The following is a 12,493-nucleotide window of genomic DNA, read 5'->3' on the forward strand; positions in this document are numbered from 1 at the left end:
TACTTAATGTGAGCTCCTGTTCTCAGCTAGTGGAGAGAGTAATTGAAACACTAGTAATTTGTCTATAAATGTTTATATTACTCAAAATGCCAAAGACGAGGATTTCTTAGGGCGATCTCTTTTATTGGACCAACTGTGTAGTTGGGATGGAGTTAGGCAAGCTTTCACATGCAAGACATTCTTTGTCATAGTTGGTCCAGTAAAAGAGATCACTCTAAGAAATCCTTCTCTTATATAATTCCTGGACCATCACTGCTACAACATCACTGTTCCATCTAAATAGCTAAAGTATATGGATTAACTCAAGTAATAACCATAGTAAATAGAGGGGAATGTACAGAAGTGGCATAATTGTTGGAATTCCACACCTTTTAGTAGAAATTGTTTTATCAGCATTGAATGATACACTTCTATTCCTTAAGGATTTATCTAAGTGCATATGAGGGGACATTTAAAAAAGGAGTTTCAGTTGTCAAGGTCCTGGATGAAAGTCTTGTAAGGCAGAAAAAGAGCACTAGGCTTCTGTCCTAGTGTCCCACCCATCCTCACTACAAAAATTGGTGCTGCAATAGTGGATTGCTGATGACTATCAGAAAAAGCTGTGCTGACATTCTCCAGATGACTGGAGAGCATGAAAGATCACACAGGTTCAAGACAACAGGCATGATCACACAGGTTCAAAACAGGCATATATCCCAAAATACAGCAAATTATATCCTGTGTCGAATACACTCACTTTGCAGTCAGGAATTTTAAAGGGTGCTTTGGAATGGAACTTGCATCAAGAATTAGGTATGGTTGTATTGATATGTTATTTTGTTTTTTAGGGGGAAAAAGGGACCTTGTACATTCTGACTTTGCCGATCTGTCAGAAAACAGTACTGAGGAGAAACCTTGCATGGCTCAATGGTTTGAGACTGGAGCAGAAGAGGGAGGGAAGATTCTTGTGGAGTCTGCATTACTGAGCATGCAGATGTTTGAGATAAAGAATTCCGTGGGTGGTCAACAGCACAAGGGGTGCTTGTGTTTAAGAATCAAACATAAGATTGACATGCCAAGTGCTCTGCTTGCCTACTCGGAGCCACAGAAAGGACCTCCCTTACCATCCAAATGGAAAATATTAGAGTAGCACTTCTGTTCCCAGTTTGGATGGAGTTTTCTGGGGAAAATTTCCATATTAAGGGCTCTGGCCTCTGTTTTTTTGGTTTCTCAAGAATTGGGAAGCAATTGAGCTGCAAGAGCTCAAGAAAATATGCTACATACAAAAGCTGCAAGTGGGAAATTCTGAGAACAGCCTAAAAAAAAAGGATCTCGTTTCCTTTAGGATCAGTGAAGTATTTTCTTCAGGGATCAAGTCTGATAGTGCTTTTGTACTGTCCAACTGTAAGAAGGGGGTTTGTTTGCTGGGGAGATGGTCTTGAAGCTAGTTATGCTGGGTTTAAAGCCCAAAACTGCTGGTGGTGCAGGGTAAGGCAGCCACAACTGACACCAGGATCTTGCCATGTGTGTGTTCCTTTATCTTGATCCAAAGGCTTGTAGCTCACTGTTTCTTGTGCAGGTTTCTACAGAATGCAAAGTTGCCTACCCTGATCACAAAAGGAGTAATCATTATTTGAGAGAGACTCTAATCAAAGCGATTAGATACATCTCTTTGTGGGTGCTTTGTCATGCACAGCAGTTTCATAGGATTTATGGCCAGAAGGAACTCTCATGAACTTTTAATCTGGCGCCCTAGACAAGGTGGTTGCAGTCCTTCTGTCGTTCTTGAGTCTCATCTCTTTTCCACTACAACAAGATCCTTCTTGAACTAGAAACACCAGAGCTAAACTGTGTTTCAGTGGCAGTAGTGGTTATATCAAAGCCAAGCGGATGTAAAATCACCCCCGCACTTTAACACAGCATTCATCCTTTATGTACCACAGGGTTGCATTAGCATGTTTTACCATGGTCTCTTGTGGAGAGCTCATGTTAAGTTGATTATCCACCATAACCCCAAGTCCTCTTCAGAATTACTGCTTTCCAGGATAGTTTCTCAGCCTTATCCTTTGTTCCCAGATAGATGATGGCTATTAAAACACATTGCTTTGCACCCAACTTGCTGAGCGCTACAAGACGGTCAGTATTTCTGACCTCTACTCTCCATTGCTTGCCACTCCCTAATCTATGTATCATCTGCAGAATTTATGAGTAAAGAAGCACTTTTTCCAGCTGAGCTTGATTGCTAAACTTACCCATGCAGAATTAGTTAGCGTTCACATTCCCTCTGCACATGTGTAGGCCCACAGGCTCAATGACTTTGTGCCCTGTGAAAGACACGAGAGCCAGCCTACCAGATTCTGAATTGGCATGAATCAATGTGGAGAACACCTGCAACTCTTACTGCTAAAGTAAGTCATCAGGCTGAGCTGTGTCTCCTGTCCTCTGAAGGTCACCTTCCTAGTAGCTATAGCAGGTGGGACATGGGCAATCTTTCTAGATGGGAGGAGAGATATGGAAGTAGATGCTGAGTAAACCTTTTCTGAAGTAGAGCATGTGAGGAAATTGCTTCTGCCACATCCAGTCAGTAACTGTTCTGCTCTCATATGGGTCAGGACCACTGCATAAATGATGATAATGGCATCATCTGGTGTAAGTAATGTTCACAGGATATATCAAATATTGTGCCAGTGTCTGCCCCAAAGTTACATTAGAAAAGGAGTCTCAGCTCCCATGGACTCCATGAGGGCTAAGGATCAACTGCCTGCCAGGTTTGGAAATGCTGGCCATTCACCACTAAGTGGAGCAGTCCCAGGTGTTTTCTGCCTTGAGAGGGCAAAAGAGAGATTTCGGTGGAGCTTGTATTTCTGGGCATGCTGACACTGGGGGGGAAAAGGCAGCATAAAAGGTGTTTGTTAGGGGGCTGTAGATTTGCCTGGTTTCTGTGCTTTCCAGGGCTGACCCACAATTATTTTGGGCCCCCTGGCATGAAGAAGCCAACATTGGCGGTGGAGGGCGGAGTGGGGAATGGTGGCAAGTGGCTGGAAGTGAAGCCGGCGAGGGGGTGGGGGTGGCACGTGGCTGGACGCAGGGGGCTTCTTAGCTGCAGTGCCTCCTGCAGCTGCAGGTTTTACAGGATAGGACGGGACAGCCCTGGTGCCGCCTTTTCTCAAGGTTCGGGTTGGAGCTTGAGCTGTAGAATTGTGGGGCCTTAGTACTATCACCAGCCCTGCAATAAAGGCCTCTTTTGGGGCAGACTGCAGCTGCTTCCACCAATTCCCACAAGACTTCTCCTTTTAGGCCATTGATCAGATTTACAGTGTACTCTCTTTAGTTGTTCCTTACCCTCCTTCCACATCAGGCAGATATTTGGGGCCCATCTGCCTTTGGTGCAAGAGGATAAATTTGGGTGTGGAGAACTGCTCCAGCTCTCCAGGACTGAACTGTGCTTGTGTTTGTTCCTACAGGCTAAAACACAATCCACTTGCTCTTGAAGCATCTCTTTTGGTGTGGGAGGGTTGGGTCAATGCAGGGACACAGAGAGCTCAGTGGATGTTGTTCTGAATGCAGTGATGCTGAAAAGGGGGTAAGGAGAAACTGGGCTGGAATTAGCACTAATGGTTACAAAGGAAACCAAGTCATGCTTCCTGATTAAAAGCAAGGAAAGGAACTTGCTACCCTTCTCTTTTCCTTGTTTAGTGTCGGTATCTGCAATTGCCACAGAATTATCATGAGATCACTATAACCTTCCACTTCTCATGACTTCTCCCAAGAGGAGCACGTGTTGATGCCAGTTGTGTTGTTCTGCAGGTGAAGGAGCTGCAGTTCTGCTCCGTTCCTTGGAACCACTGGATGGCCTGGATGTGATGCAGCAGCTGCGAAGTTCTCAGAAGAAAGGGCAGCCCAAACCCCTAAAGGACTGGCAGCTGTGTAATGGGCCCTCCAAGCTCTGCCAAGCATTTGATATTAACAAAGACTTTGACCAAAGAGACCTAGCTCAGAACCCTGCGATCTGGCTGGAGCCTGGTCCAGAAGTGCCAGGAGAGCAGGCTGTGGTGACTACAGCCAGGATTGGCATTGGCTGTAGTGGAGAGTGGGCACAGAAACCTCTGAGGTTTTATATACGAGGAAACAGGTGTGTGAGCATTGTGGACAAAAGGGTAGAGAGGGAGACTGAGTGCTCGTATGATTTACCTGTTGCACAGGGGTGAGGTGGCAGCCTGGTGCACAACTGGATTTTTCCTTTTGTTAACACTCAGCCCAAGCTATGGCTTGACAGGAACAATGAGGGAAAGGGGACTGATTGATTGATTCAGGAGATTTTTTTACAATAAATATTTTGCTAGTGTATAGGGTCAGGTAGAAAGTCTTGTCAGTGATGAGTCTGGGGTACATACATGCTCACCGAAGTCAGATCACTTGGGGGTTCTCTGAATGTAGCTGGGTTTGGGGTATAGGCATTGAGAGAAGGACACTTTCCTTTCTGGTGAATTAGTCTGGATTATAAAAACAATGCATGTAGCCTGCCACCCTGTGACCCAGTACTTTAAAGTGCCTTGCCCTGCAGACTTAACGCAGGGCAAGGCAGGAAAAGCTGCCAGGTGAAGGCAGTTGCCAGATTCCTGGCAGGGGGAGCCTCAACCTGCCCTCCATTGGGGAACCTTGTAACTCGCTCCCTGGTAGCCCATTTTTGGCATTGGGACTGGGACTGGGCCTGTCCCGATCCTGATGCTGACCCTCATGTCAATGCCACCATCACATTTTGTTTATAGCATCATATAAATGAGCCTCAAAGATGTTCCATGTATTTTGTGGCACCATATTTTGCCTGAATATCTGGCACTGTTACTATTTATGTAGCATGTGCCAGGGGCCTCGGTTACTGCTGACTATACTAAGCAAGTAGTGCTAGAAACAACATGTGTTGGGTAAGAATTTCACTGCCCTGTTACCATGTAGAGTAATTTGATACACGTTTGTAGGCAGTGGGCAAGTCAAGATGCATGAAAGTCGCAACACATGTCTCTTCTATTTTAGTAAGTTATCCCAGAACAACCAGGAGCAACAGGTACTTTGCTCAGAACAACTTAAGTAGCACTTGCCGTGTACCTGGTCTCAAACAGGCACATGCTGCTCCTGGCTGAAAAGCTCACAAGGAACAATGAGGTGTCTCCAAGGCATGGCAGGTACTGCCACAATCACTTCTTTATGCTAGGCTCTCTTATGCCAGTATCAATTGCAGTTTTAGGAGGTTGGTTTCCCTTTGTTTGGCCTCCCCACTCCTAGGGAATGACAGACATGGGCAGGTGACTGACATTTGCACTTTGGGCTTAGTTCAAACAACTCGAACAGTTCAGTGATAGGTGAGGCAAGGATGGGTAGGATGGTGCAGGGTAAGACTATTGTAGTTAAAGGTGCTGTAGAGCCTGAATTTTCACTCAACTCCAGGATCTTGAATTATTGCTGGAAGAAGGGCTGCAGCATTAAGCTCTTGGAACAGTCAAGTCCTTGGTTGTAGCAAGTGCCAAGTGTTCTCAGCTTGCAGGGATAAGATAGTTGGCAGCAAGTTGCCAGAAAGAGCCATAATCTTGTGAGTTACTGCAAGGCCAATGATAAAACTATGGTAAGCTATGTAATAGTGCATGCAGTACTGAAAGGTGTACCATCTTCTGACAGTGAGACTTTCGGATAAAGGCTTGAACACTCCAGTCTGAAAGCAGGCCATGGAATGGGTATTCTGCTGAGCCTGCTTACCTTGGAATCTCTAAGCAGTGTTTCACCTGCAAGGGGAAGAACTAGTTTGAATCTAGCTTCATTCATCAGAGGCCAGGTGTAGGTTTGCACCGCAGCTGTTTTTTCCTGGAACAGTTTGCAAGGGAAGAGCGGGGTGGAATTTCTGAAACTAGTGTTTCTCCCAACCCTCTACAAAGTTTCAATGCAGATAAGGACTGCATCCACCATTAGCACAAAGAGGGGCTTTGGGACAGAGAGAAAAGTTGTAAAATGCTGGCTTAATGGCAGCCATTTGGGACAGCCAACTCTCAGTTGCACCTGGAACTTAGAAAGGAAGAGCAGAGCAAATCAAGCCACACTTCCTTCTTATCAACCTAGCAATGGAGTAAAAACGTGGGCAATAGTATGAGGCAGCTGGGAGAAGTTTGAAGACTTACCGTACAAATATGTTGACAGATGAAGTGGATCTGCTGTGCTGGGATGTGTCCCCTTCACTGGTGAAACGCATGCTGCCTGTTGTCTCACAGGGATCAGGTCCCTGCTGCTCAGGTCAATGCACCCAGGACTTTAGGGGTCTGTCTGATCCTGCACACTCTGGGATCAGGTCTCTAGCCTGGGAGCACCTGTTTAGGGTGGCTGGAGAGTGCAGGTGGCTGGAGAGTCTTGCTATCAGTTTCTTAAGCAGGATTTGGGGGGAGGGGGGTGGCATTTCCCCATGGCTTGACCTGACCCATCCCAGGGACATTCTGGACTGGTTCAACTGTGGCAAAATGCTCCACTCCCCCCCAAGCACGGACCATTACCCCAGTCTGTGGAGGGGCAGGAGACTGGCAGTCCAGCTGGACCCATCCTGAGGCCCCAGGAAGGTTCCAGACCTGCCTCTCTGAACCTGCCCTTGAGCTGATGGGCAGAACTGTTGGGGTGGGACTTCCACCATGACTTGACTCGTCTAGGGGACACCCAGCATGGATCTGTCATGAGGGAATGCCATCTTCCTGCATTCCCCTAATCCCCTCATCCCGTTGCACAGACTCAGGTCTGTTCAGCAGTGGGGACGGGACACTGGTTCCAACAGCAAGGTCCCCCCAAAGCTACCTACATTTATAGAGCTACAGCTGTTGAGCTGCCTGTGCACAGAAGTTGAAAGAGCTCAAGACCTATACGGTGCCATGTGGCCCCTCCCCATCAGGTAAAAAGAGATCAAACACTTTTAATGCACTGACGTGCACTTGGGGGCAATGCATTACTTGTTCAGTGACAAAGATAAAACTTGCTTTCACACTACACACAAATCCTGCTAAGTAATGAGAACAAAGGGAAAATGCTGCACAATGGCAGTATTTGAGCTGAAAAGCATCACTTGCCTTTTCATTCAGCCAGTACTTGCTACCTCTCACTTACCCATTATCTTTCATCCCCAGAATTCAGAGTGCCTTACACTGGCAGGTCTGGATTCTTCAAGAAGGGGAAACTAGGGTTTGGAGAGGGGAGGCAACTTGCTAAAGTTGACGTGTTGGCCACATCCAGACGAGCGTAGATGTGGGGTATGTGGTACCGCAGACCTGCCTGCAGTACTATACACCTCACATGCAGGCATTCCCCACATTGGTACCTTGCTTGTCAGGAGGCTGACTCCAGGAGATCCCAGGGTCAAAAAACCTCATGCCAAAAAAAGTGGGGTGGCACATGTTCTAGGTACACAGCTTTGGGTGGTGCAGCATGTGCCACCCAAAGCTGGAACCACACTCTGGCTGCTGGCCAGGCTTCCTGCCATGAATGCAGCCCCGGGAAGCCCCTTGGTAAGGCTGCTGGGACCAGCACAGTTGCAGGCCCTAACCTCTCCTACCCACCTGGGGTAACCTGCCATAAGCCAGAACATGTGTGGCACACGCATTTCCTGGAGACAAGTCGCAGTGGCACAAGATGTGCTACTGCAACTTGTCTGCAGGTAAACCAATGTCCCCGCTTATTTGGATGCACCCGTTACATCCATGACACAAGCTGGAACAGCATCCTCAATTAATGATACCCATTCTCTTTATTGTCTGTATACATATTAATAAAATATTAGAACTAAGCTGAATAGAAACCCAATGTGGCATAGCTGCCTCCTCCTCTGCCAGGCTATCATTTCAAGAGGGACTGAAAAACTGAAATCACAGGATCCTCGTGGTTGGTTACCACCAGCACACTGCGGAATTTGTCAAAAAGCATTAGCAGCTGAGAACGGCGCATATTCTCGTTGTACATGATCTCCTCCAAGTGATGGCGTCCTCGAAAATAGTGTAGCAGCCTGCAATGCAAGGAGAGAAAAAAAATAAGTTGTCCATCTACTACAAAGGTGAGCAAAATATGGCCCGTGGGCCAGATCTGGCCTGCCAGGCCATTTTATCTGGCCTGTGGGGCACCTAAAAAGTTTAGAAAATTAATATTTATCTGCTCCTGGCTGCCTGTCAAAGATGACAGGAGCCAGGGGCAGTAGGACCCAGGAGAAGCCATCAGGAGCAAGGTTGGCCTGTTCCCCCCCCCCCCCGCCCTCTCCTACCCCTTCCCTGACCAGAAGCCTCTGCCTGCCACAGCTTTTCCTGCTTCCCTGCACACCTGCAGGCCTCCAGCACCATGTGGCCCCTGGCTGCATTGCTGGACCACAGGGTCTGTATGCCAGGGCCAGAAGTGGGAGTGGGAGGGGGTGGGGGTGTGTCCATGCAATGAGGGAGGGAGAGACGGTATGTGTCTGTGTGCATGTCTGTGCAATGAAGGAGAGGGAGACAGAGAGAGCAACGAGGGGATGGGGGGGAGAGAGAGTGTGTGTGTGTGTGTGTGTGTGTGTGTTCATAGGGGGAGTTCCACAAGCACACTTCACCATAAATGCACTCACATACACCCCACGCACTGCCATACATGCAGGCCTCCACACCCTTTCACACACCCCAGCCACCCTTCCCCCCCCATACAAATCCCCGCCACAAACCCCATACCTACAGCCCTCAAGAAAATTATACGCACTCTGCCACCCCCTCACAGTATACAAGATTTAGACATCATTTTAAGCTATTGTATGATTGCCTCTGTATACACTACACAAACATATGTAAATCAAGACAAAAATATTTTTTGAAATCTAAATAATGTATATTGTAGATGTTTGATTTTTAGAATATAATTTGGTATTTTTCTGGTTCTGAGATGGCAAAACTCCTTGCTTAAAGGAGTATTTCTGGGGGTAAAGGGAGGGAATTCTGGTGGCAAAGGTCAGAGGTTAGGGGGCAGGACTTCTGGTCCCAAGATGGTGACCAGGGGGCTGGGGCACCTGCAAGGGGCACAGCTACTTATGCGACTCTCGGCAAGTGGCCCTCCATCTGAAATAAGTGCCTGCTCCGATCTACCAGCACTAAAAGTACTGCAGAACATTAGATCCTTATTATAGTGCATTGAAATGAGCAGTACATCAAACAACTCTTCTTTTTAAGCAGTGGGAGAACAAGGACACACAGACAGTATAGATCAATAGTGCCCAAGCTTTTGGCCCCAAGTAATTGGCAGGGAGATGAAGTAGTTAAAATATGCTCAAGAGATCCAAAAAAGAACATCATACCCTGTGCCCACCTTATCCCCTTGCCTCTGCTACAAAAAGAAAGGTGAGCTCAGTATCCCCAGATCTCAGGAAGAATCCTGGTTTGCAAAGACTTAGCCAAAGACCCAGGAACTGCCATGAATCCCAAGTTTCCTTAGAATAAATGAGCTGGCTGTCCTGGACCACAAACAACTGCACAAGCATGAACTAATTTGGCTTCATGGGCCTGAGTGTTCCCAGTGTTACTATTTCCATTTAAAAAAGAGAGGGGCTGGTAGAATTCTCATCTGTGCAATGCAGTTTGTTATGCTGAATGGAATTAGGCAAGGTTGGCACTGTTTTTCAGGCCTGGCTAATGACTTTGCTTAAGGGCATGCAATGAATCGGTGGCAGAAGTGAAATGAGAGTTCTTGAGTCCTTTGTAGCAGTGTACAAGTTCTTGAGTGTCAAATGAACCTAAGGTCACAAGGTCACTTTTCAGGCAACCTAGTCTTCCAAAATGATCACTTATGTTCACCATCTTCTGCTGAAACTTTAGTACGCACTCAGTTAATTAGGAACCATATTGCACACACTGTTGGGAGATAGTGCTACGAGTCAGGGCCTGCACACAAATGGCCGCGGGGGGGGGGGGGGGTGTGTGTGCGCGTGCACGCGCCTGCGTATATGTGCACACATGCATGTGCGCATGTATTTATTATATTGTGGACTGGTTACAACTATTAATGTTTTTCATACTCTAGAGCTGTTTTAATGCTAAGCCTGCTGGATGCTTCTTGCATTTTGATAAAACTACTAGAGATGAAACAGTGGCTGAATGGTGTAAAACTGGACTTTTCAATGCAGGGCTGGCTTTTTGAGAACCCTACACTCTCAGGGGCAATGGTCTAACCTACATTTAAATTGCATACGGAATGGGACCTCCACCAGTTCCTGTGAGAGACTGTTCCACAGTCTGATACATCTCTCTGCTTGGCTGTTTCTCCTGCTAGCCAGCTCAGACACTTTTAGCATCCTATTTCCCAAGTAGGAAAGAGAAGGAAAAAAGTCAGAGGGGTGCTATCAATGATTTTCAGTTGGGGTGCTGCAAAGTTCAGAAAAGTTACAGATGGTGCCTTGGGGCTAAAAAGGCTGAGAATCATTGGTCTAACTGGTCCCTTCCAATCCCAGTGCTCTGGGGGAGGGATGGAAAAACAGCATAAAAAGCAGCACTGTTTGAACTGAGCTGCCTTCTGCCTGCTACCCTTTTATTTTATTATTCTATTAATTGATTCATTTAAATTTATTCCTTCCCCAAAATCCTCTTTTTATTTTTGGTTAGTCTATTTTAATTCTTTTCAAATCTGTGCTTTCTTTCACAGTATGCATTCCATTCACTGTGCAGGGAAGCACAGCATAATTATATTCCATGTTATAATATAGAATGTATATAGGAACATATACATAAATGTATATATTTTTATTTTATTTATTACATAAACACATAAATACAAACATAATTACATAAGTACACATACATACAATTATCTACATATATTACATTAATCAGATGATATTACAGAAGAATACACTAAGAAACACACTATGAAGCATGCTGGAAAGGCAGCTGGCAAGCCTTCAGGGAGGGGCAGAAGAGGGAGAAGAGGGAGAGCTGTAAGTCCCCCAACCCCAACTGAGATGCAGCCTCTTTCCTACAACTAGCAGGCATGAGGCTTCCACTAGTTCTATAGGCAGCAAGGAGAGGGAAGCAGTGCCAGTGCCACTGCCTGTGCCCGAGTCTCCATCCCCTCCAAGAGCACCAGCCATAACCCCTGCTCCCCCACTACCACCATGACAAGCAACAGCACCAGCATGACAGTCTCCTCCATCCCCATTTCACTTGCCCTCCTGAGCCTTCCAGTGCCAGAGGAAGAGCTGGATCTGGATCTGAGTGCCATAGCAAGGGAAATTCTGGGGAAAGAGAGTGAATCAGCTGAGTTTGTTCTCTGCACCTCACAAGTTTACTGTAGAGCCAGGTCTCCTTCCCCAGAAGGCACTACGGAAGAGGTTGAGGTAGAGGCAAGCGGCTCAGCTGAGTCCGCTCCTCCTGTTGCTGTGCCTCTGCCTGCTGAGGGGGAAAAGGCAGCATCTGCACATGCACCCACACCCCAGAAGTGAGTGGGTAGTGTGGTTTAGGATCATTGTGAGCTGGCAGATGATCCTATATATGCTATCTGCCTGCTCTGCCGAGCCAAAACCAGCTGGAGCAAGGGAAAAAAACACATGAGCATCATGGGGATCCTGATGCACCTCCGCTAGCGCCACCCCCTTGCCCATGCTTCTCATCAGCCTGGCACCAGTGGGAGCGTGCCCAAAAAGAAGACCCCCCCCTCTCACTCCAAAGCTGGAGTCCCCCTGAGGCAGACACAGGCCACCCTGGAATAGTGGAGGAAAGGTGGACAAAAAGCAGGGTGCATTGCAAAAGCAAGTGAGATCACCCAGACCATTGGGGAGATGCTTGCTGTGGATGGCCAGCCCTTCTCCTCAGTTGAGCGGCTAGGGTTCAGGTGGCTCATGGTGTTTGTGGCCCCATCATACCAAGTGCCTGCACGCACCACCTTCAGCAGGACGATAGTGCTCTCTCTGTATCAGGCATGCAGGGAGTACTTGAAGGAGGAGCTGCGCAAGGCAGGTCTGCAAGTGGCCTTAGACTTCATCTTGGACATCTGGAGCAGCCAGGGTGGAGATCATTTATAACTCTCCCTCGCAGGGAACTGGTGTGACCAGTCAGGCCGTCAGTAGGCTCTCCTTCAAGCTCAGGTGATGGATGAGTCTCACATGGCAACAGAGATCATGGGGCCCATGAACCACATGGTGCAGGGGTGGCTCATTGGGCAGGGCGAGCTCACCCGCAGGTTCATGGTCACCAACAATGGGGCCAATATGGTCAAGATGGTCCATGATGCCAACTTTGTTGGCATCCGCTGTGTGGCACACAAGTTCCACCTCATTGTCAAGGATGCCTTGGAGGGGGACAGGGCTGCCTGTGACAGTGCTAGCAAGCTCATTTCCAAATGCAGGAAGGTGACAGGCTACTTCCACTGGAGCACCAAAGGGGGGGGGGGGAAATGCTGTGGGACAAACAGGCAGAGCTGAACATCTCACAGCACAAAATCATGCAGGATGTAGAGACTTGGTAGAACTCCACATACCTGATGCTCAAGAGGCTGG

General features: G+C 47.4%; 2 protein-coding genes across 8 annotated transcripts in view; one reads left to right on the top strand and one right to left on the bottom strand.

Annotated features, from left to right (window-relative positions):
* The window catches only part of MPG (N-methylpurine DNA glycosylase), a 63,955-nt gene extending 59,181 nt beyond the window's left edge, over window positions 1-4,774 (top strand). Inside the window, exon 4 of the mRNA XM_059716347.1 lies at window positions 3,787-4,774. Within this exon, the coding sequence (XP_059572330.1) occupies window positions 3,787-4,187 (401 nt within the window). The 3' untranslated portion in view covers window positions 4,188-4,774. The remainder of the gene's footprint in view (window positions 1-3,786) is intronic.
* Window positions 4,775-7,728: 2,954 nt separating this feature from the next.
* NPRL3 (NPR3 like, GATOR1 complex subunit) overlaps window positions 7,729-12,493 on the bottom strand; it is a 151,290-nt gene continuing 146,525 nt past the window's right edge. For all 7 annotated transcript variants that reach the window (XM_019482365.2, XM_059716343.1, XM_059716344.1 and 4 more), the window contains one exon: window positions 7,729-8,002. In XM_019482365.2, coding sequence (XP_019337910.2) covers window positions 7,837-8,002 — 166 coding nt within the window. In that variant the 3' untranslated portion in view covers window positions 7,729-7,836. The remainder of the gene's footprint in view (window positions 8,003-12,493) is intronic.

Source organism: Alligator mississippiensis, chromosome 13 (assembly GCF_030867095.1).
Source record: "Alligator mississippiensis isolate rAllMis1 chromosome 13, rAllMis1, whole genome shotgun sequence".
NCBI lineage: Eukaryota > Metazoa > Chordata > Crocodylia > Alligatoridae > Alligator > Alligator mississippiensis.